This window comes from Kogia breviceps, chromosome 14 (assembly GCF_026419965.1).
Source record: "Kogia breviceps isolate mKogBre1 chromosome 14, mKogBre1 haplotype 1, whole genome shotgun sequence".
In the NCBI taxonomy this organism is placed as follows: domain Eukaryota; kingdom Metazoa; phylum Chordata; class Mammalia; order Artiodactyla; family Physeteridae; genus Kogia; species Kogia breviceps.
Genome location: NC_081323.1, coordinates 20489414 through 20513463, shown reverse-complemented (window position 1 = coordinate 20513463; position 24050 = coordinate 20489414). Strand labels below are relative to the sequence as shown.

The 24050-nt window shown below is 49.4% G+C and overlaps 1 protein-coding gene across 1 annotated transcript; it reads left to right on the top strand.

Annotated features, from left to right (window-relative positions):
• Nucleotides 1-1330: 1330 nt before the first annotated feature.
• Nucleotides 1331-24050, top strand: FAM83D (family with sequence similarity 83 member D). Its single transcript, XM_059036620.2, has 4 exons — nucleotides 1331-1831; nucleotides 15155-15322; nucleotides 20042-20166; nucleotides 22564-24050. Exons 1-4 carry the CDS (start codon nucleotides 1355-1357, stop codon nucleotides 23474-23476), a joined length of 1683 nt encoding a protein of 560 aa, XP_058892603.1. The 5' UTR covers nucleotides 1331-1354; the 3' UTR covers nucleotides 23477-24050.

Here is a 24050-nt window from a genome sequence, read left to right as displayed (position 1 = left end):
CCCAAATGGAAGGACTGCCATTAGATAGGCTCACAGACAGTACATCCATAGTAACGGAAGGCCCAGTATGTGGGCAGAGATGCAGACAGGTAGGAAGATGTGGTGGGAGCATGTGGAACTATCTTCTCTGACTGCTATTATTTTCTCAGTGAAATAGAAAGCAAACTCTAAAAGTAAGAATGAGAGAGGAAAAGGTAGAGAGAAGTAGGGAAATAGAGGCTAGCAGGCAACCTTAAGGGTCCACTTCAGACCATGAATTTCAGGCACAGCTGGTGGGCATGATTGTGTCTTTCTTTTCCCCTGCACTGTATGGCGGCCTGGGTGCAGGAGGAAAGTAGGTGGAGAGTGGGGTTTAACCAGGTTTGGGGTTTTGCCAGGCAAAAAACGAGGAGGTGAGGGACTTCCCTGGCAGTTCTGTGGTTAAGACTTTGCCTTCCAATGCAGGGGGTGCGGGTTTCATCCCTGGTTGGGGAGCTAATATCCCACATGCCTGGCGGCCAAAAAGCCAAAACATAAAACAGAAGCAATATTGTAACAAATTCAATAAAGACGTTAAAAATGGTCCACATCAAAAAAAAAAATCTTAAAAACAAAAGAAAACGATCAGGTGAGAGAAGAGAAAGCTACCTGAAGGTGTAATCAAAGGAGTGGTTATTATGACGGACCGGTATTTTTGAACGAATGAATGAATGATTTCAATGCTGGGGAGTGGCTGGCCTCACCCAAGCTCTGAGAGACCCGGAGAAGCACGGTCAAGTGGGTCAGTGTGCCCCGAGCAGGTCCCAGCCTCTCCTCCCAGTTCACATTCCTGACCTCCCTGGACCTTGTAGGGCCGCGCTGTGGGGTGGCCGGCAGGGGGAGCGCGAGGATGGCTGTGGTCCGGCTCTCCGGCTTCAGTTCGGTATCCCTGCCTGCCCCACCGCCCCGGGTACCACGGCCACTCAGGCCTGACATCCGCTCTGTAGTTGATCTTGATGAACTCGGCTCCCCGCAGGACCAAAGCAGGAAGGCTACCTCGGAACAGGAACGTAGTCTCCAAGACTAAATTCCGCTGAGCAACCACGGAGCAAGAACGTGATCCCAGCCGCAGTCCTGAGCCTCTGAGGAGGCGCTGGGTGGGGCAGGGCTGCGGGGCGGGGTCGGGACGGGCCGCGGGGCAGCCAATAGCACGTCAGGGGGCGGAGTCACGGAGACGTGCACTGCGTCCGGACTCTGCCGTTTCAACAAGGCAGCCAATGGGAGATCCGGGGCGGGGCGGCGCGGCCAATGGCGCGGGCCGGTTAGATTCAAAGGTGCCTATAAAGCGTCCTGCACTCCCGTACCGGCCCTAGCCGGCTTGTGTCCGAATGCTGTCATGGCTCTGCGGTCCGATGGTCTGGAAGAACTGCCCGCAGCCTTCCTGTCGCCGTGCGGGCCGCCCAACCCGGCCGAGCTGTACAGCGAGGAGCGGCGCTTGGCGCTCGAGGAGCTGGTGGCGGGCGGCCCCGATGCTTTCGCGGCCTTCCTGCGACGCGAGCGCCTCGGCCGCTTCCTAAACCCCGACGAGGTGCGCGCCATCCTAGGCGCGGCCGAGCGGCCCGGCGAGGAGGGCGCGGCAGCGGGGGCCGAGGACTCCTTCGGCTCGTCGCACGACTGCTCCTCCGGCACCTACTTCCCCGAGCAGTCGGACCTGGAGCCGCCGCTGCTGGAGCTCGGCTGGCCCTCCTTCTATAAGGGCGCCTACCGCGGGGCCACGCGCGTCGAGGCTCACTTCCAGCCCCGCTGCATGGGCGCCCGCGGCCCCTATGGCTGCAAGGACGCGCTGCGCCAGCAGCTCCGCTCGGCGCGAGAGGTGAGCGCCGCCGCCCGGCTCCTCGGGTCACCTCGGTCCCCGGTCTGACGGGACACTCCCTTCAAAAATGGGAAACTGAGGTCTGCTAGGAGCGCAAGCCGGGTGGTCCCGGGGTCCCCGACTCGCCCCACTCTGCGTGTATCCCCTCGGATCCCCGATCTCCTCCCTGGCCGCTCCTCGTGGCAGGGGACAGTGGGAGAAGTGTCGGTCCCCCCAAATGCGGATTGTGCCCAAGTTCCAACTCCTAACATTCACATTCCCTGGGAGGGTGATCAGAAATCCTGCTAGTTCCAGCTTTCAGTTAAAACCAGTTGTCAGACTGGCTGTCAGTCAACTCTAGATCCCACTTTCAGGAGCTTCTTAGGAGATGCAATACCTAAGAAGCGCATAACCTAGGGGAAAATTCCTGAAAGTTGTCCCCAGAGACAACTGCGGGGCATTAGGAATCTATCATTGCTAGTCACCTGCACGTGTCTTTTGTTGTAGAAAGCAGATACCTGCCAGAGTGGCAAAGTGAGCCTCGACCCTTTTCCCTCCTGCCGGCCTGGAGGGGAAGTTGCTCCTTCAGTGAATGGGTGGGGAAGGGAGTTTGCATTTTCATAGGCTGGAAAAAAAAATTGCAGATACCCCTGCATTAAGTCATCATCTCTCTCTTCACAGTGGGTTTTCGTGCAGTTGTCTGACTCTTAGTGTGACAAGGTATTGGGGTGCAGTGGGAGGTTTTGTCTCCCTGCCAGCCAGGATGAGACTGCAGCAGGGTGCTGGGTACTAGGGGTCTGGGAGGAAGAATGCGGCACAGAAGGTGGGAGGGATGGGTAAGGTGTGGCAGCAGACACATTCCTCCAGAGCCATGATCAACTGCCACCTTGCTTGCCCAACTTCCTGGCTGTCTGCCTGTGCCAGAGACATGGCAGGTAAAGCCCCAGGCCATGGTAAGACTTGTTAGGGCTCATACCTGAGTGTGTCTGGCTGTGGTTATGATATCTGTGCATCAAGGCAGTTGAAGTAGCCAAGAAGGGACAAGCCCTGACTTACCAGTGTTCCTACGCCGGGTGCTCTTTGCCTGATGGTGGGGTTGCAGTGGGTAGGGGGTACAGTAGGCTAGTGCCTTGCCTTTGTGGGAGTAGGTGTGGGCTCCAGCTAGGCTATTTTCGGTCCTGCGGTGCTTTGGGTGTGCTGAGGGTCCTTTTGATGCAACAGACACTTGTTGGTTCAGGGGAAAGATTGAAAAGATGGAAAAAGACACCATTTTAGGATAGGTGTGCATTCCCAACGATCACGTCTAGGGGGAGAACTTGCGCACTTGGAATTTGAGAAAAGTAATGAACGGGTCTCCATGAAAGAGAGAGGAATTGCCCTAGCCTCTTGCTTACATCCAATTTTTAGTGGTAGTGGAGGGGCACTGGAGCTAAGACCAGAGAGAAGACTGTCCATCAACTCATGCTGGTTTTAGAAGGGGCTCAAGGCTGATGCTCAGACACCTTTGTCTTGTAGGCATTCTGTAATGCATTCCTGGGTAGAACCTCCTGCCTTGCCCTGTGCCCTAGTCCAGCTACACTCTTATATGTTCAAGATTCTGTATTTGGAACCTGGGCAGTTTTAACTGAGAAAGGTGGTACGTTACCTTTAAATCTGATGAGTATTTTCAAGGTCTCTGCCATATGCCAGATTGCTTGCTTATTCAGAGCCTACTGTGTATTGGACACTGTGCCCCAGGGGCTGGGGCCACAGGTGAAGGACATGATCCTTGCTTGCACTTGAGAGTTGACAGTCTGCTGGCGGGAAGCAGTGAGGAAGTTGCTGCAGGATGAAGAAAGAAAGCTTTAGGAGTGATGGTGACCTTGGAGCTGGGTCCAAGAGGATGGGTGGGGCTTGCCAGACCAGAGGATAGGGACTGGGCCAGAAGTGTGAAAACACCTGGCATTTTGGGAGGCAGCCAAGTTCCTCACAGCTGGAGCAGAGAGTATGTGGGAATTAATGGTAGGAGAGGAGGCTGAAGGGAAAGACTGACGCCAGACTGTCGAGGGCTTCGCACGCTACTGGAAGGAGCATTGGGGAGCCATCGAAGGTTTAGAGGGAGGAGAGGAGCTGATCAGATTGGTGTTCCTGAGCAGTAAATCCTGGTGAGAGCAGGAAGGAGGATGGGTTAGAGAGGGGTGAGACTGGAGTTGAGGTGGTAGTAAGGAGAGGCTTAGGGATCTACATGTGAGAAGGGGTCTGTGCTAAGGCAGTGCTGGGGCTCGGGCAGGGGGAGAATTTTAGGTAGAATTGACAGGACTTGGTCATTTGATGGACCGGAAGGGTAGTGAGGGAGAGGGCAGGAAAGTAGGCAAGGCCAAGGAGAAGGTATAGGAAGAACTGAGTTTTTTTAGCTTGGGTGAGTGGTGATGCTACGAAATTAGAATACAGGAGAAGAATGAGGCTGGGGGTAAGGATGGGGAGATGAGTGGGATTTGAGACACGCTAAACTTGAGGTCTCAGACACCATCTCTTTTATGTAAAAACAAAACAAAACAAAACCCCCAAACATAATAATGCTTCTCTGCCAGGTACTGTTCCGAGTAACCCTAAGGTAGGTGCGATTATTAGCTCCATTTTGCGGCTGATGAAACTGAGGCATCGAGAAGTTAAGTTGCCCCGAGGTCACACAGCCAGGGAATGACAGAGCCAGGACTCAAACCGAGGCACAGCATCTCTTAACCACTGTCAGCCACCACGCTCTGCCTTGTGCCATGTGGAGATAAGGAGGCGTCACTGTCTGCAGGTGGACAGAGATCTATGGAGGAGACAGGTGTTAGGGAGCTAGTCTGGTGGCTGGTCCAGTGCTGCTGCTCCAGGTAGAGTTGTGGGTTGTATACACAGGAGTGGCTGTGTCACTTCGACTACATCCTTTGAAGTCCAGTACCTATGACGGCGAGGACTGTGGAGATGTAGGTCTCAGGCTGTTCCCGGATGAGATGAGAAGCCATTCTGCGTCTGTGTTCAGTTGGCGGAAGTGCTTGACGGTGTGATTGAGCACTTTTAAAGGGTCAGTTTCTGTGCTACGCTCTTTACCTGGACTCTCTCAGTTAACCTTCCCCAACCGAAGAGGAGGCCACAATTAAGAAGAGACCAGGCACAGAGACAATAAGTAGCTTCCCCAAGATACAGTTAGTGTGGGACAGAGCTGGAGCCCATCTGCCTGGCCCCTGAGCCCGGGCTCTCGGCCACTCACCACTCCACAGGGCCCCCTGCCATGAGGGAGGGTTGGTGTGTTGGTAGTTTTCAATAAGCTGGGGGTTTTTAAGGGTTTCTTAAGATTTGAACTTTTAATTTCCATGTTGCATATTGAAGAAAAAGGAAAATGACGATGACAGGACTGACTAGATCTCCCCTTGGCAGGAAGGAGACTGGAGTGGTCAGGGTACAGGCGCAAGAAGCCAGGCTCAGTTGGTAAATGGTGGTGTCTGATCCTGGCTCTGCAGCCTCAACGGATGGTTCTGGGATGGGTCCTCATCCAGGACTCATGTTGCCGTTTGAGCCGTTTAGGCTTGTAGGGCCTCTGGCACCGAACAGTGCTCAGTAGGTACAGCGGAACCTCATGTGCACCATTGATCATTCAGCAAGTGAGTTTGCCTGCCTATCTGCTCAGCAAGGGCTTGTCCCAGGGTAGGTGGGACCAGGGCTGTGAACCTGCCAGTTCTGCCGTCGGCTCAGTTTCTGCGCACCTTTCAAAGCGTGGGTCTGCTGCGTTGAGTGAGGTACAGCACCTAGAAACACACAAGTTATGTGCAGCGTGGCTTCTGAATACAAGTTGACCTGGTGCTCAGTTGAGCTTCACCAAAGCTGGAGGAAGTACTGTTTTGGACTGCCCCCCCCCCCCCCCCCCCCCCCTGCCTTTGGACTTCTTGAGAGCTGAGATGTTTGCTCTTAGGAGAATTTTGAACTACACAGGATTTCCCCCTTACACACGTACTCTAGAATCTATCCCTGTACTACTGTATTTGTTGATAAGTCATTCATTTCTTTGTCTCTTTTGCCATGTGAATCAGCGTTGGGCTGGGCTCTGGCCCCCATAAATCGGGTGGGAGTGGAGACCTTGCCGCAAGTACTGTGTGCCCTCACTTGGTGATGTGCTGTTATTGCCGAGGCTCTTGGGATATTCCTAGTGTCCGGATGGGAGCTCAAAGACAAAGCTCACCCTGTTAGGAGGTCCCGCACTCTCCAGAGCCATCGCTCTTACCAGCTGCCCATTCCCTACAAGCTTTTGTTCCAAAGGGGCACTTTTGCTGTGACCTCACCCTTGGGCATCCTTTTGATAACCTGAGCATTTGTAAAAAGCTGTCATTGTGTTGACAAAGAGTCCTGCCTCCTAGGAGGAGTAAGAGCTGTGGAATCTGTTGGAGGCCCCTGGTGTGCGCGTGGATGTATCTAAATTAAGGCCCTCCTGATCTGGCACAGTCCTCCTCTGAGTTGCAATTGAACCTGTGCAGTGTGATCAGTTCCTATTCGGAGCCCAGGGCAGGCTTTCTCAACCTCATCACTATTGACGTTTCGGACAGGGTAACCCTCTTTGTTCTGAGGGGTTGTCCTGTGCATTGTGGGATGCTGAGTAGTATCCCTGGCCTCCACCCAGTGGATGCCAGAAGCACTGGCCCCTGCCAGAAAATAGTCATCACGTTCAAAAATGTCTCCCCCCAGGGCTTCCCTGGTGGCGCAGTGGTTGAGAATCCATCCGCCTGCTGATGCAGGGGACACGGGTTCGTGCCCTGGTCCGGGAGGATCCCACGTGCCGCGGAGCGACTGGGCCCGTGAGCCATGGCCGCTAGGCCTGCGCGTCCGGAGCCTGTGCTCCGCAACGGGAGAGGCCACAACAGTGAGAAATGTCTCCCCTGGGGAGGGGGTCAGGGGAAGAAGGAGTTACTGCTTTAATGGTTAGAGTTTCAGCTGGGGGTGATAAAAAAGTTTTGGAAACAGATAGTGGTGAGGGCTGACGACACTGCAAATGTAATTAAGGCCACTGAATTGTACGCTTAGGAATTGTTAAGATGGCAATATTATATATGTTACATATTTTACAATTTTAAAAAGTGTCCCCAGACGTTGCCAAATGTCCTCTGAGGGGCAAAATTGCCCTTGGTTGAGAACCACTGTCCTAGGAAATCTCACCCATGCGTGAGATGCTGCCCACCAGACTAAGTGTGGCTGCTTTTTATCCCTTCCTTTTGGTTCTGTGTGTCAGGTTAAGGGTTTCGGAGTCTTTCGCCATTTCATTTGTTTCTTCTTTTCAATTGTGGTAAAATATATGTAACAAAATTTAGCACTTTTTTAAAGTGTACAGATGAGTGGATTAAGGACCTTCACCATCACCACGTGCACCCATCACCACCATCCAGGGCCAGAACTTGCTTATCTTCCCAAGAGGAACCTCTGTTCCCACTGAACTGTAACTCCCCATTCCCTCCTCCTCTCAGCCCCCAGCAACCGCTGTTCTGTTTTCTGTCTGCCATTTCATTTCTTTATTCTTTTCACCCGGCATCGATTGGGCAGTAGAGAAGCTGCAGAATTATTCTCTGGTTCCTTTATGGATAAAGCATAAGTTCTCTCAGGAAGAAAAGTAGTAGGCCTTCTGGTTTTTTTAAAGTCCGGATGCAAATGATAGAACCTCTGGAGGGGAATCTGGCAATATTCAGCAAAATTTCAGTTGTATTTACCCATTGACCTAGCAATTCCACGTCTGTGTATCTGTCCCAAAGATACACTGGCGAAAAATAGGAATAGGCCTATGCAGTTGGCTATTTGTTGCAGCACTGATTATAACAGCAAAGGCTGGAAGGGCTCAAACATCCGTCAGTGGCAGATGGGTGAGTAAACAGACCCTTCTGCACAGTGGAGTGGCTAAGCTCTGAAAAGGGATGAGCGCTAGCTCTGTTGCCTGTGATTAAGTGGCTAGAACTGCAGTGACCAGTGCGGCAGCCATTGGCCACCTGTGGCTATTTAAGTTTATGTGACTTAAAAGGAAATACATTAAAAAACTCAGTTCCTCGATTGCACTAGTCATATTTTGAGTATTTAATCACTGCTTATGGCTGGTGGCGGCCGTGTTGGACAGCGCAGATACAGAACCTCCACCATCTCAGAAGGTTCTGCTGGGACAGCACTGGTCTAGAGCAACGCGTATCATACGCTGCCTGTTATCTACAGGGGGGATATGAGCATATGCATATACATATGTACACACACATATACGTACTCTTTTAGTAACATAAATGAGTGTGTGTACACGTGCATACTTATTTATATATTTTTTTAAATGGCAGAAACCAAAAACTAGTTGAAGTTATTATCTTTGTGGGGAGGGCAGAAGGGAAGGGAGAGGGATGGAAGCTAGGTGTCTCTGGATGTAGCGTGTTTTGTGTATTGGATTTGGGAGCCAGGCAGATGTTTTACGTAATTATATTTAAAAAAATAACTCACGATGATAAGCCCCTTCCCCCGCAAAACGTCTCTTAACGCTTTCCCCTCCCTTTGAAAAAGCTCAGCCCGCCTGTGTACTTCATGCTGGAATAGTGCAGAGGAAATGTTGCTGTATGTGGCTGGTCCCTGCACCCCTGGGGGCATTGAAAAATTGGTTTACCCACCCCTGCCTTCCCAGAGGGGCCCCAGGCCCCTCTCTGCAGATAGAGGCTCCATCGGCAATTTAATCTGATACTTCAATTGCTAATTTTATAACAGCCCATGAAACTCAGAGAAAACAAGGCGCAGGAATGAATTTAGGTTTTGCTGTGGAAATTGACATCCTTTTTGTCTTTAAACCCTGAAGGTGATATCAAGATCATTATTGAAAGATTTCATTTTAATTTTTAAGATAAATTTATTTATTTATTTCTGTTTGGCTGCGATGGGTCTTCGTTGCTGCACGCGGTCTTTCTCTAGTTGCGGCGAGCGGGGACTACTCTTGGCTGCAGTGCGTGGGCTTCTCATCGCGGTGGCTTCGCTTGTTGCGGAGCGCGGCCTCTAGGCACCTGGGCTTCAGTAGTTGTGGTGCGTGGGGTCAGTAGTTTTGGCTCGTGGGCTCTAGAGAGCAGGCTCAGTAGCTGTGACACACGGGCTTAGTTGCTCCGTGGCATGTGGGATCTTCCCTGGACCAGGGCTGGAACCCGTATCCCCTGCATTGGCAGGTGGATTCTTAACCACTGTGCTACCAGAGGAGCCCCATTATTTAAAGATGTTAAAAGAAATTTCCAGGAGAAAATTTCTGTTAAAATCTGTAATACATGGGGGGAAAGTATAGGTCTTTGTTGTTTGTTTGTTTGTTTGTTTGCAAGAAGGTCTCCAGAAGAGGCAGGAGCCCTGGGGACTCGACTGGAAGTCGAGTTGGGTGTCACTCAGTCAGCGTGAGGAATTCAGCAGGCAGGCTCTTGTTGACCACCAGACAGGCTGATGCATCTTTGCACGTGCATAGACCTTTGATAGAATTGCAAGCGTCTCTCACATGTGTCCTTGCTTTATGACCATGGGTGGGAAGGGAGAGAAACTGAGGTGCAGTGAGAAGGGGTGAGTGACACAAACTTCCTGCTCCAGGCAGAGGAAGAGCTGGACTGAGAACAGGAATGACCGACCCTGAGTGGCCCCCGAGGCTGCTCAAGTGCCTGCTCAGAGCCCTGCCCCGCCCGTCGAGGGTGTGTGAATCAGATGACAGAGCTCAGAGGAGCCGTGTTTGAGGATGCTGAGCTCAGGTAGAATGACTTGGCCATGGTCGGTGGCAGAATTAGGACTAAGACTATGACAGCTGCCATAAAAGGGCTTTCTGTGTGCCAGGAACTGTCAAGTGTTCTCTCTTGACCAAACCCACTGCAAACACTACAAGTTGGGTAGCATTATTTGCATGTTGTAGAAGCCAACAGAACGGAAGGAACTTGCTAGAGGGTACACGGTGATCAGAAGTGGAGGAGCCTGCATCCACGTCCAGGTCTAACTCTGTAGCCTGTTCATGTAGCGTCTGTGCCTGATTTAGTCAATTCGGAGTTAGTCAGCAAAACTGCCCGCAGAAAGAAGTGCCTGCTGTCCTAGGGCATTTCAAGTTGCCTGACGTTTGCTCTGCAAGTTATTTTGTGTGTTTAGCGATCATCCTTTGTGATGGGCTCAATCTCATATACTTTATGGAATACTCTAATGATTCTTCCAGGATTTAGTCTAAGCTTTCAGTCATTTGAAGACTGAACATTAGATTTGTTTGTGATAATGTTTAATCTAACGCTTTTTTTTTTCTTTTTTGGCCACACCGTGCAGCATGTGGGATCTTAGTTCCCTGACCAGGGATCGAACCTGTGCCCGCTGCATTGGAAGCACGGAGTCTTAGCCACTGGACTGCCAGGGAAGTCCTAATCTAACACTTTTTAATAGGTAGCTCTGGGGTCAGCTGGGCTGAAATTCCAGCTTCTGCGTTTGCCTAAGTGTGTCACCTTGAACAAGTCACCGAACCCCTGCACGCTTTATTTTTCTTATCAGTAAATTGGAGATAACAATTAACGGGGGTTTTCAAATCTCGAGATACCTCTTTAGAGCTTCTGGCAAACAGAAAAGATTCCAGTTCTGCGTGAAAAGTAACATAAACAGGGTCTGTGCAGAATACCCCAGGGACTGCTACCTGTAACCACGTGGATCACCGGGTCCCATGGTATAAATCATCGAGGGATGGTTAGGAGTGACTGAGGGAGGTAAGGCTTGAGGTTTTGTCACCTGCAATGATGACATGGGACTTGATGCAGGCGTGGCTGCTGTAGATGTGGCTGGAGAAGAGCAGGAACAGCGTGGGGACTGGCAGCAGACCAACCATCCAGGCTCCGACAGCTGGCTGTTTCCTCTTTAGGTGTCATGTTAGGACCAACATGCGCTGAGTTGCAGATGGGCTTTTGACCCTGGATCGGACGCTCACAAGCCACCACTTAGGCTCTTTGTAGCATAGGCTGGGACAGGGCAATACCCACCGTGACCATGTGGGCACTTGATGAGCATGGGATGCCCGCCTGCCCACGTGTCTCTCCTTTGTCCATCCTGCAGTATGGCTCAGGGAGTGGGAGTGATGACCGCTTTCAAGTCCAGGTGCACTTCTAGGGCCTAGCAGCCTGCAACATGGACACCAACACCTAGGAGATGTGGCCAGCCCTGCAAAGCAGACACTCAGCTGGCCAGCGAATGAGCCCAGGTCATTGCTCAGTTCAGAGAGGAGTCTGTCCCTTCACAGACTTGAGAAACCCCAGGTCTAGTTCAGCTGCGGCTGGGGTTGGTTGCATGGGGGCGGGGGTGGGGTGGGGCTGAGGGCAAAGAGTAAGGGGGAGCGGGGATGGGGTCTGGAAGGAAGGTGGGCCTTCCTGCTGACTGCTTCCATCCATAGGGCTGTTCTTCCTCCAGAAGTCTTTTAAGGATCCTGCTCTAGAAAGAGGAGGGGAATGTTGGGTGCAGGGGGAGTCAGAGGGAGAAGCATCTCCATCTACCCTCTAAGTACCCCATGGGCGTTGAAACCCAATTATTTTCAACACACAGGAAAGATTGAAGCTTCAAAACCAAACAATGAAACTAAGGGCAAATTAGATACTGACTCACTACCTAACAAAGGTGGTATTTGCACAATTGTTTTGTTAAATGATTAATCAAAATTCAGTTTGGCAGGCGCCTTATGCTGTGAGCCCCGCTCCTGGGGCCCTGCTTCCAGCAACCCTCCAGCCCTCTCTAGACCGGCCAGCTGGGCCCGCTTCCTCGGCTCTGTCCCAGTGGCACCTGGGTGCACGTCCATCGGCCCTGTCGCACTCACCTCCTGTCTCTCCTGAGGTCGGGGGACTGACCCCAGATTGATTTTCTCTCACTTTCTCTTATGAGCTCGACTCATTCTCACATGTGTGTATTCAGAACCCCTTTATGAGGTTCTACTGCCACCTCAAAATCAGTTTCAAAACCTCTCTCTCTCAAGATTGTTTCTGTTTCCTGTTTGTATGGACCTGAATCAGCCTCCCTCCACCCCCATCTCTCCTCCCTCACCCAGGGAGAACATTGCTTACCTTTCCCCGGTCCCCTTTCCCTTCTCTGTGACCCTCAGGGCTTCCTGCCTGGCCGACTGTCAAAACCTCTATCTCTGATTTTTATTCTTTCAGTCTTTAGTCCTCCTAAACATTTACTGAACCTAAATAGCTACCTAAGTGCCTGCTGTGTTTCAGGTACTTAGGTATGTGGCCCTGTGTTGCAGGGAGGGGGTCCACATCTCCAACCAACACTTCCAGCATCAGCTTCTTCTGTCCTGTTGGGTTCATCACTAAACTCATCACTTATCCTAAACCTCCTCCCCTCCATGGCCTATATGTTCCTGACACCTTGGTTGGAGTCCTAGGCCTTCCGTGCTCCTGCGCACTCACCTGTCTCTCGGTCACGTCCTGTCACTCCCTCTCATGCATACTCTGCATTCCAGCCAGACTGAGACATAGCCCATCATTTCCTACATCTTCCTCTGTCATCATGTGGCTTCCTGCCGGATGCTGTCTGCTTTGCTTCTCCCCTGTCCAAATTGTCCTGAATTGTGATTCAACTCGAAGGCCATCTCCTCCAGGAATGAGATGAGAATCCTCCTTTTCTCTCCTTTGGTAAACATTTGAGGGCCTGTGTTGGGTCTACGCCTGCAAGGGAGATGCTTTACTGTCTCCCCCACCCCCAAAGCGTTCCCCTGATTTCCTTGCCTGTTACAGTACATATCATTTTCCTTCCCTGCAGCCCGTGTCCTCTCTTTATGGGTAAGTCAGGTGCATGTCGAATCCTTTATAGCCATCTTTCTACCTAGCACAGGGTTCAGCCCACTGTAGACTCTGAGGTGCTGGCTGCATTTGAACAGCTATTTCATGCCTGAGCTAAGCCCCTTTCCATGCTTTGTCTCATTTAATCCTCACAACAGCCCTCTGATGTGGATGCTAGATGATATTATCCGTATCTTCCAGAGGAGGAAACTGAGACTCAGAGAGGTTAAGCAACTTGCCCAGAGTCACACAGCAGTAAGCCACAGAGCTGGGATCTGTGCCCACGCCTTTCTGCCTTTTAACCAGTAAGTTGTTTGGCCTGAATTAGTGGGATAGATAATCTCCAAAAAGTATGTATAAAAATGCATTGGAGGATAAAAACTTCTGAAGATGCCACCAATTTAGAAGGAACACTTTTTATTTTCTAAATCACTGTCTCCAGTGGGGTTTAGCTGTACCCTTTGCCAAGAATAGCTCACAGCTGGGACTTCGGCAACATTGGAGAAAGGGAACCAGAGAGATAAATTGTCTTTCCCAGACTCCCTCACCGCAATGACTTCCTGGGAGCTGGCATTTCTGGGTCCCTCCTCCTGGTGGACAAGACTCTGAGGTGTTAGAGATGGACAGTAAAATCGTCTCTTTGTCTCTGCACTTCTTTTTTTAAAAAAATTTATTTATTTATTTTTTTGGTGGGGGGGCTGCGTTGGGTCTTCGTTGCTGCACGCGGGCTTTCTCTAGTTGCGGCGAGCAGGGGCTACTCTTCGTTGCAGTGCGCGGGCTTCTCACTGTGGTGGCTTCTCTTGTGGAGCACAGGCTCTAGGTGCACGGACCTCAGTAGTTGTGACATGTGGACTCAGTAGTTGTGGCTCGCGGGCTCTAGAGCGCAGGCTCCGTAGTGTGGCGCATGGGCCCAGGTGCTCTGTGGCATGTGGGGTCTTCCTGGACCAGGGACCGAACCCGTGTCCTCTGCACTGGCAGGCGGATTCTTAACCACTGTGCCACCAGGGAAGCCCCTCTGCACTTCTTTGATACCCAAATACTTAAGGGGTAATGACTCTCGGGTACTGACCTGAGTCCTCTGGGCCCACAGAGATGAATCAGTCCCGTTGAGGGGTCTCTGCTCTCACAGACCTGTAAGTCAGTCACCTTAACGTTCAGGAAAGGAGTTAATGTGATTGGAAGAGACTCATGTTTTTACTGATGAGGTTACGAGGAGGGCGGTACATTGCAGCCCCAGCCTGCAGAAGAGCTCCAAACCTTGGCTTCGGGGAGAGGTTTCCTAAGGTGACAGTCCTGGCTCTGACCCAATGCAGGAGCTTGTACGAGACCCGCATGTTTTGGTTCCCCCTCAGACCTGCCAGGAATTAGCTGATGGCCATGCTTTCAAACCTGCAGAGGGTGTGATTAGAGGCTTTGCTGCTGGAGCGGCCTCTGTTTAAGCAGGAAAGCCAGGAGCTGGGAGATGTTTCCCTGCGCTGAACTGTCTGGATGGCTTAAGCTCTGGACTGGTCAAGCGAATCAATGAACAGATACCAGAGGGATCTCTTGTACTGGGCACTTGATGTGGCATAGTCATTTAATGCTCATGACAAATCTATTTAGCAGCGAAGGAAACAGACTTTCGAAGCAGCTGTAATCTACCTAAGGCCATGTGGCTGAGGGGGCCCTTAACTGTGGTCTGTGCTGAGTGGGGAAAATTGATCAGGAGGCACAAATGGAGCTGGGTCGTTGGGGAGCAGAAAGTACTGGTCCAAGCTGCAGGGCAGCATCCTTAGGACATATTTCCGTGCTGTTGTTGCGGGCTTACGCTGCGGACAGATACCAGAGAACTTCAGAGACCACCTTTTACAGAGGAGGGGCTGGCACTCTGGAAGCCGTTTGGTTAGACCCTGACAGGTGGAGGGAGCAGACCTATTTGAAGAGGCGACGTGCAGCCACAGAGGCAGGAGGTGAGGATCGACTCGCCTGGCTCAGCCAGTTTCACGCCACGAGTTGGTGGTGGATGAGGTGGCCCTTTCTAGATTATAATAGAAAACCATATTATGATCCAAAATCAGATAATAAAATCAGACTTGGAGACTGGTATACCCAAAAGGGGGGCCTCAGAGAGACTCTAAGTTTTTACATACCTGTTTTACAGCCATAGACAACAAGTCACGTGTCTAAAATGATGGTGGGTTTAGCCGCGGAACCTAGATATCTTGCTGGTCTGAGCTGAGCTTGTGAGATGGGTGTTTTAGTAAAGGAAGAGAGTTGAATGGAACAAGTTCATAGGAGGTCAAAGTAGTGGATGAATCTATGGTTTTGAGAAATTTGCAGTGTGGAGGAGAGTGGCTGGGTCAAGTCCAAATTTGTAGCATACAGTGGGCTGAGCATCTTTGGAGATGGACAAGAGTCCACGGTGAGAGGAAAACTGATACCGCAGAAGGAGAAGGAAGGAAGGGGGTTGTAGGACAGGGATCCTTTCCCAGCTCTGAGACAGGGTCCAGAGTCCGGACAACGAGCTGTAAGGTGGTGTCCTTGTGGGTTGACCGCTGGCTCTTCTCTCTGCCCCGCGCCCTAGGTGATTGCAGTGGTTATGGATGTTTTCACGGACATCGACATCTTCCGAGACCTGCAGGAAATCTGTCGGCAACGGGGAGTTGCTGTCTACATCCTTCTGGACCAGACCCTGCTCTCTCAGTTTTTGGATATGTGCATGGATATGAAAGTTCATCCTGAAGAGGAAAAGGTTTGTGTTACACTGTTTCTAGTTTCACCACAATCAGCAAATAATGACTGAGCATCCGTGATCTCCCCGTTGGTGGTGGTCTCCCCGTTGTAAGGGAGGGACCTGAGGCCGTGAGAAAAGTCATTTGCCTGAAGCCTCACAGGAAAGAAAGACAGAGTCAGGTTCAGACCTTGGCCTCTCCCTCACATCACGATGCCTTTTAATGGGGAGCTTTTCTGTTGATGGCAAGATGCTGCCTTGGAAGCTGCTGCTTTTGACTGCAGCACTGGTAGGCTCCAATTTTAGTTGTAAGGACTACCATTTACGGAGTCCTGCTGTGTTCTTGGCACTGTTCTAGGCTCTTGACAATGTTATGCAACTTAAATCCTCACAGCAGCCCCATCAGGTGAGTGGCGTTATACCTGTGTTTCATATTGGGAAGTGGTGATACCAAGAGCCCAGTGTCTACAACTAGAAAGTAGTGGGATGGAGTTTCTCCATCTGTCGGCCTGCCTGCAGCCCCAGTGTTCTTAAATCACTGTCACATGCTGCCTCTCGTTTCTCATTATTATAAAATTAGACTTTTTATGTCCTTTTCTCTGAGCATGAAAGTAATTTGAGCTTAAGTATTTAAATAAATGTAAGGTTATGTAACTTAGCAAGCTTGTTCTCTCCAGTAGAAAGAGGCAAGAAAAATAGTCATTTATTACATCATTCACTTTTTAAAAATTAAGCAACTTAAGAGCTTCGGAACTTAATTCATCAACTTGGTTCATCACCTTAATTCATCAACTTAGTTTCTCACCTATGTGAGCACCTACTCTGAGCTACTCATTGTTCCAGGTACTGGAAACAAGGCAGTGAGCAAAGCGAGTGAAGAGGTTGGACTTTGGTTCTATAGGCTGCTGCATAGGGGACATGAACTTACTGCCTTGTTATTATCAAGCAGTTTGGTTTACACAATTTTGACTGTTTAACTTCTCTTGAGAGCTCTTGTTGGCTGTTCTCCCTCAAGAGGAAACAGGATTGGGTTTCATTAGGTAGCTACTAACTTGTCACTAGTGCTTCAAAGCAAATCCATGACGGAGGTAAGGCTTGGAGCTTGGAGATGGAATGAAACAGTCAGCCCTGTGACCTGACAGGCAATTGAAAACTGTGTCAGGTGGGGCTTCCCTGGTGGTGCAGTGGTTGGGAGTCTGCCTGCCAGTGCAGGGGACACGAGTTCGAGCCCTGGTCCGGGCGGATCCCGCCGCGGCTGGGCCCGTGAGCCACAACTGCTGAGCCTGTGCTCTAGGGCCCGTGAGCCACAACTACCGAGCCCATGTGCCACAACTACTGAAGCCTGCGCGCTTAGAAGAGAAGCCACCGCAATGAGAAGCCCGCGCACTGCAATAAATAGTAGAAGCCAGCGCGCAGCAATGAAGACCCAATGCAGCCAAAATAAATAAATAAGTACATTTATTTAAAAAAAAAAAAAATGTGTCAGGTGGACCCAGGGGAAATGCAAGTCAGGCCTGGAAAGCGCATTGTCATCTAACCAGATGTTCAGTCCATGCCTGCTCTGCCGCAGAGCCTGGTGAAGAAATTGAAGGTGTCGATTTCAAGGTGCTCTTGCTGTAATTGAGGCTGTGTGTGGGCAGCAGGAAGATCACAGAATATCCTGGCCATGACTTTGATCGAGTGACTGGCTCTGATTCATCCACTCAGCAGAAATCTAGGAGTATTTGCTGACTCGGTTGCCCGCTGAGTTGGGTGCTGCCTTTGTGGGTGTCTGGATCCTCTAGGAAGGGTCAAAGGGAGATCTGTCTTTTTGGCCTCACGCATGTTCATCATGTCTTAACTTCTTCCTCGGGAAGCACCACTTTGCCATGGTGGCTTCTCTCACCAGGGCCTGTGTGTGCTGGTGAATCTGCCCCTCACGAGAAGTGGGGGTGACTTCTTCTGCCCTGGTGCTGCGGCTGGTCCAGAATGTTGGGTGTCCTGCCTGCAGGAGCTTGGTCACACGTTTGTGTGCAGGCACTCAGAAGTGCTTTGATTGTAAATCAACTATACTCCAATGTAAAATAAAAATTTTTTTTAATTAAAAAAAAAAAAGTGCTTTGACCACAATCACAGACAGAGGCCTACATAGCATTCAGGTAATTTCCAAAGGGAAAGATGCACAAAACCACCCTGAAATCTGCCCACAGTGATATTCTTTATGCTTGTTATTATATGTTGACCCTTTTATTTTTTTTTTGCGGTACACGGGCCTCTCACTGTTGTGGCCTCTCCCGTTGCAGAGCACAGGCTCCGGACTCACAGGCTCAGCGGCCATGGCTCACGGGCCCAGCCGCTCCGCGGCATGTGGGATCTTCCCTGATCGGGGCACAAACCCGTGTCCCCTGCATCGGCAGGCGGACTCTCAACCACTGCGCCACCAGGGAAGCCCTATATGTTGACCCTTTGAAGCTCTGCTCAGGGTTCGTCCGGGAAGCCCTCCCCTGTCAGCTCCATGTGCACCTCTATGGAAGTTTCTCGGTTTTTTGTCTGTTTGTTTTAATTTTCATTTTGAAAGAATTTGATTTACAAAGGAGTTAGAAAAATAATATAAGGCATCCCTGAATACTCTTTGCCCAAATTTTCTAAATGTTTACATCTTACAAACCTCAGTACAAATTTCAAATTCAGGAAATAAACTTGATATAGTACTATTATCTACTCTGTAGACATGATAAATTTCACTCATCATTCCATGAATGCTGGTTTTCTTATCCAGGATCCAATCTGGGACCATATCTTGCATTTAGTTGTCATTTCTTCTTAGCTTCTTCTCATCTGGAGCTGTTCCTCTCTTTCTTTGTCTTTTAGAGTCTTGATGTTTTTGAAGAATACTAGCCAGTTTTCTGTAGAATTTGGGTTTATGTGATGTTTCCCCATGGTTAAATTCATATTACGCATTTTGGTAAGAATATCGCAGAAACAATGTTATGCTATGCCCTAATTTTTTTGTTTTGTCTTTTGTTTTTATTTTGAAGTAACGATAGATTCACAGAAGTTGCAAAGATAGTACGTAGAGGTTTCCATGTATCCTTCACTCAGTTTCCCCCAATAGTTATACCTTATGTAACTTATAGCACAATATCACAGCCTGGAAATTGACATGGGTACCATGTGTGTCTATTGTTTTGTGCCATTTTATCACACGTATACATATGTGTACCCACCACTGCCAGTAGAATACAGAGCTTTTCAATCACCACAAAGATCTCCCTCATGCTACCTCTTTATAGTCACATCCACTCCCCTCTCTGTGCCCTCCCCTGCATCTTTCACCCCTGGCAACCACTAATTTGTTCCCCATCTCTGTAATTTTGTCATTTAGAGAATGTTATCTAAATGGAATTATACAGTGTGTGACCTTTTGAGGCTGGCTTTTTTTCACGCCCCTGAGATCTGTCCAAATTGTTGTGTGTATCAAGAGATTGTTCCTTTTTATTGCTGAACTGTATCATATGGTATGGTTGAACCATGGTTTGTTTAACCTTTCACCCATTGAAGGGACATTAGGGTAGTTTCCAGTTTTTTACTGTTATGAATAAAGTTGCTATGAATATTTGTGTACACGTTTTTGTGTAGATGTAGGTTTTCACTTCTTTGGATGTTGTTATGTCTTGCTATAGTGTTTAATCATTACTTTAAAAAAAAATGTATTTATTTATTTATTTGTTTTTGGCTGCATTGGGTCTTTGTTGCTGCGCATGGGCTTTCCCTAGTTGCAGAAAGCGAGGGGTCCTCTTCATTGCAGTGTGCAGGCTTCTCACTGCGGTGGCTTCTCTTGTTGCGGAGCACAGGCCCTAGGCGCGCAGGCTTGTCCTGTCTTCCTGTTCTCCACACCCATTATGGTGTGGGGTAAGTGTGGATGGGCTATTCTTTGTTTATTTATTTAAAACCCACCTATAGAAGTTTGAGGTTCTTTTCTATTTATTTATTTATTTGTTTGTTTATTTATTTATGGCTGTGCTGGGTCTTCGTTGCTGCACGTGGGCTTTCTCTAGTTGTGTCGAGCAGGGGCTACTCTTTGTTGTGGTGCACGGGCTTCTCACTGGGGTGGCTTCTCTTGTTGCAGAGCACCGGCTCTAGGTGTGCGGGCTCTAGTAGTTGTGGCACGGGGGCTCAGTAGTTGTGGTGCACAGGCTTAGTTGCTCCGCAGCATGTGGGAATCTTCCCTGACTAGGGACCGAACCCGTGTACCCTGCATTGACAGACGGATTCTTAACCACTGCGCCACCAGGGGAGTCCTGGGCTGTTATTTATTAGCAATGCTATTAAACTAAAGAGGAGGAGAAACCTCAGCTTAGCTTCTTTAAACCTTTGTTAAAATGTTATCTATCACTGGCATGTTTTCTTTGATGATTTTATCCCCCCACATTTTGTTTCAAAGTCATTTCTTGGATTCTATTGTTCAGTGTCTCCAAAAAGTGAATCTTCTAGAGCATGTGTCCACATGAACCGAAGGTCTCAAAAATAAGTATGCATGCATGAAAAAGCATTCAAGAAGATGAACTAAATGTGAAGTAGCGTTACTTGAGTCCTGAGAATCATCTGGTGTGTGTGCTGTGGGTGTTGTTACCGAATGGTGACCGTGAACCACTCATCTGCTAGTAAGCTTGTCTGTTTGGAAATTGTAAACTAAGGCTTCTTTTATCATGTGCTCACTGGATCATTCATTTCTTCTTCTCCCACTTCCCCCACCAACAGCTGATGACAGTTCGGACGATTACAGGAAATATTTACTATGCAAGGTCAGGAACTAAAATTGTTGGGAAGGTTCATGAAAAGTTCACACTGATCGATGGCATTCGTGTGGCTACAGGCTCCTACAGGTGAGTTTCTGACTTGTCCATGCTTATTAATCTAAACTTTTCAGAGGAAGTGTGCTATATAAAGGTAAAAACTGCTTTTTCCTCTCAGCGTGAGCCTTTATGGGCAAGCCTTCTGCTATGTGTGCATCTGTGTGTGTGAGCCTGTTAATCAAAGCCTCCTCCTCTGGAAGGTGGTCGGCCTGGGATCCCCTCCCCTGCCTCTTGGTCCACAAACCTAAAGTACAGAGGTTGAAACTTGCCTGGAGACCCAACAGTGAGGGAGTCCTAGATTCAAGACTCAGCCAGGACTGCAGTGGATGAATTGGGGGTTAACAGAGACAGGAACAGTCTCAACTCCTGTTCCTTGGGGACTTTGACTCCCCCTTGTCCCTGCCCACTTGAAGGGAAGGGTAGTTGCAGGCATCAGCCTCAGTGCAGAGGGCACAGCTGAAGCTGCCCCCTTGATTTAATCCTTCACCTTGCTTCAAGCCTTGTGATTTGGTGCTTTAGTCTAGAAAGTACTGATCCATGCTTCTGGCTCCACCTTTGAAGTCTCACGTTGGCACTGCATCTGAGGGTAGAGAGTAGGGAAGTTGAATGGAGGGTGGAGACAAAGAGTGGTAAACACCAATCTCCAGAGGTTAAGATACACCATTTTTACTTAGGTCTCTCTGATGGTGGTGTGTTCTGCCACCTCTGTGTTAGACTCTGATGTTATAAGTGAAGTGTGTCACTACAGTTTAAAAAAGAAAAACGGGGACTTCCTGGTGGTCCAGTGGTTAAGACTCCGCACTTCCCCTTCAGGGATCATGGGTTTGATCCCTGGTTGGGGAGCTAAGAGCCTGCCTGCTGCACGGCCCCCCGCCCCCCGAAAAAAGAAGGATAGAAAAACCTATTTTTGAAGAAGCATGCATCCCTGAGTGATAACTATGTGTCAGCCCTGGGTAAAGGTGGGTGTGCAAAGGCTTGTGCAAGATGAGGCCAGCAGATCAAGGAACGCTTGGTCTCTTTCTTTTCAAACAGTACTGGCATTGCTTGCAACAAAATTTGAACTCTTCTTGGAGACTTTCTTTCATAAGATGTTTGGAAATAACAGGAGGAAACTAGATTTTTACCCAAAGTAGGATTTTTCTGTATTACCCAAACTTAGCTCCAATGGTTTTTTGGCTGTTCTAAAATATAAAAATTACCCCCTACAAATGAAACATGCTGCCATTGAGGATAAGGATGAGGATGGCTGCTATTTGTTGAGGACATTGTAAAATCCTGGTGTTAGGTGTCCTGTTTACAAGATTTCACTGAGGGTTTCTTCCTTCTCAGGCTCTGAAGGCAGCTGTCAAGGTGAATTTGCATTAGCCTAGGTTCTTGGTCGCAAGAGACAGAGTTGCTACTATGTTTTATGATTTCTTATGTAAAACACCCTACTCCTGATACAAATTTCTGTATCAGTGCGGTGACTTCAAGTGCAGAAAGCTAACTCAAACTGCTGTATGCAAAAAGGAATTTACTGGCTCACATAACTTGAAAGTGCAGAAAAGGACCGTTTGTTTTCAACTCACCTTGACGTAGGGGCCATGCATTCATCAGAACACTGTCTCCTGGTTCTGCTTTTCTCTAGTTGATCTTTATTCTCTGTCAGACTCTCCATCTGCGGGCAAAGATCCAGGCTTCCTCACGTGGCCTTCAGTAGCTATTTCTCAAAGAGGCAGACTTTCTTTCTCTCTGCACTGGTATCAGTCCTCGCAAAATTCCCTGGCTCTCGCTAGCTCACATGCCCACCCTGCATAGGTCCCCGCATCCCAGGGAATAGGATACTGCGGCCAGCCTGGCTCACCTGCCCACCCCTGTTGTGACTGGAGAGGGTGCATACATGAAGCTGTGTGGGCTGGGAGGGGGCAGGGTTCTGTTACCATGGGAAGGAGGAGGTACGCTGGACAGGCAGGGGCGCATGGCCACTTGTCAGCTCTAAACCTGCGTTGAGGAACAGTGTCATTGTTAGAATGACAGTCCTGTCTCCCTTTGTGAAAACGGCAGCATGGAGGAGGGACTGGGGCCCAGTCTAGGCTCTGCCACTAGCTTCCACCTGTGATGTCGCTAGGCACCTTCCTCGCTTCTCATGCTAAGGGGTGCTGGCCTAAGTGCTTTAGGAGCCCTTTCTAGTTTTTAGCAACTCTGAGGCTGAGGGGTGTAAATTTTAGCCTGTTGGTTGAACAGTGGCCTTTTTACTCTTGTGTTAACGCATTCCTAGGTTATGTATTGTGTTAAGGCAACTTGCATTCACACTACATGGTAGGTGTGCTGGCACCAGAGTTGTGACTTATGTCTCAGGATATCTGGGCTTTATATTCAGGTTGACAATAAGTAAATGAAGATCACTCATCCTTACCAGCTTCTATCTGTTTGTTTTTAATCCTCAAGTTTTACATGGACGGATGGCAAATTAAACAGCAGCAACCTGGTCATTCTGTCCGGCCAAGTGGTTGAACATTTTGACCTAGAGTTCCGAATCCTGTACGCACAGTCAAAGCCCATCAGCTCCCAACTCCTATCCAGCTTCCGGATCAGCGGTAGGTTTGACCATCTCATCGACCAGAAACCACTGTGCAAGGAGCTCACGCTGGGCAACCTGCTGCGGCTACGGCTGGCCAGGCTCTCGAGCAGCCCCAGGAAGGCCAAGCCGGGCTGTGAGGAGGGCCCAGCAGAGGCCGGGCGCAAGGACTCTGAGGCCTCCACCATCAGTGAGGAGGGCTGCTTCAGCAGCCGCAGAGACGGGCCGGAGGGCGGGAGGGTGACCGATGCCGCCACTCAGACGGAGCCAGGAGAGGAGACGCCCGCCGTGAGCAGGAGTGACGTGGGGACACAAGCCAGCATGGCCACGGCATGCACTGGCACCCAGACTGACATGAACAAGAACGTTCTCTCCTTTCTGGGAACCCAGGCTAAAGAGGGGTCAGCAGTATCAAAGATGTCTGTGTCGCGAGCCTCCAGTTTGAGGTCTTCCGCCTCTCTGTCCTCCCAAGGCTCTGTGGCCAGCTCCATCGGCTCCCAGACTTCCCTCAGAGCCAATGACGTCGTCACACCTGGACACCCCAGGTACTGGAGCACCCCCCACTTGGATCTGTGCTCTAGAGACTCATTCAGAAAGTTGACTATAGAGCGGCAGTGTCACTTCGCTGGAATCAGGTCCCGGCTCAACCATGCGCTGGCCATGCTTTCAAGGAGAACGTTCCTTACTGAAAACTACCTCAGTTTTAATTCTGGAAGTTTTGCCAGATCATCAGCTAATTTGCTGTCTGTTAGAGAAGTCACGCTTTATCCCTCCTATCAGTGACTGCTCCACACGTTCAGGGCGCCTGGCTTCACCGGGCTTGCAGTAGATGTCGCTGGAGCATCCCGCTTTATAGAATGTCTCCTGTCCTAATTGCCTTTCTTTCACCCTGATTTTCTTTGAATTCTGTAAACTGCACATTATTTTACATGCTTTATTTTTATTTTGTTCTTTTCATGTATAAGCAAGGTCTTGGTTTTATGGTTTCAACACTATGGGTACAGTTTCTTTGCACGATTTTAATACTGATCTCTCTTCAAGAGAATGTTTCAGCGTTCTCAGGTAATTCAGATAAGAGATAAAATATGTGTTTCATTTTTCTAGGTTTGTATGCCCTATTGTTTTCGAGGTTTGGAACGCTAGTTTTCATGATCAATATCCTGTTTAGGAAAAAACTCAAAACTCTGTTTCTTAAGTGTTTATCTATTCTTTAGGATATCTGTGTTCTTAGCATTAAACAGATGTGAACAACTCTTGTTTGGTGGTTGCTCATGTCCGTTTTTTTGTTTTATTCTTCTCTCTGGCACTTTTCTGTTTAACTGTAGGAATGTGTTACAAGTAAATGCACCTACTATCT

Bases quoted from the DNA above. Each gene is read 5' to 3' on its own strand.
- FAM83D (XM_059036620.2), top strand. From the start codon at position 1,355: ATGGCTCTGCGGTCCGATGGTCTGGAAGAACTGCCCGCAGCCTTCCTG. The intron at 1,832-15,154 runs GTGAGCGCCGCC...CCCGCGCCCTAG, and splicing joins AGCTCCGCTCGGCGCGAGAG to GTGATTGCAGTGGTTATGGA. The intron at 20,167-22,563 runs GTGAGTTTCTGA...TTAATCCTCAAG, and splicing joins GTGGCTACAGGCTCCTACAG to TTTTACATGGACGGATGGCA.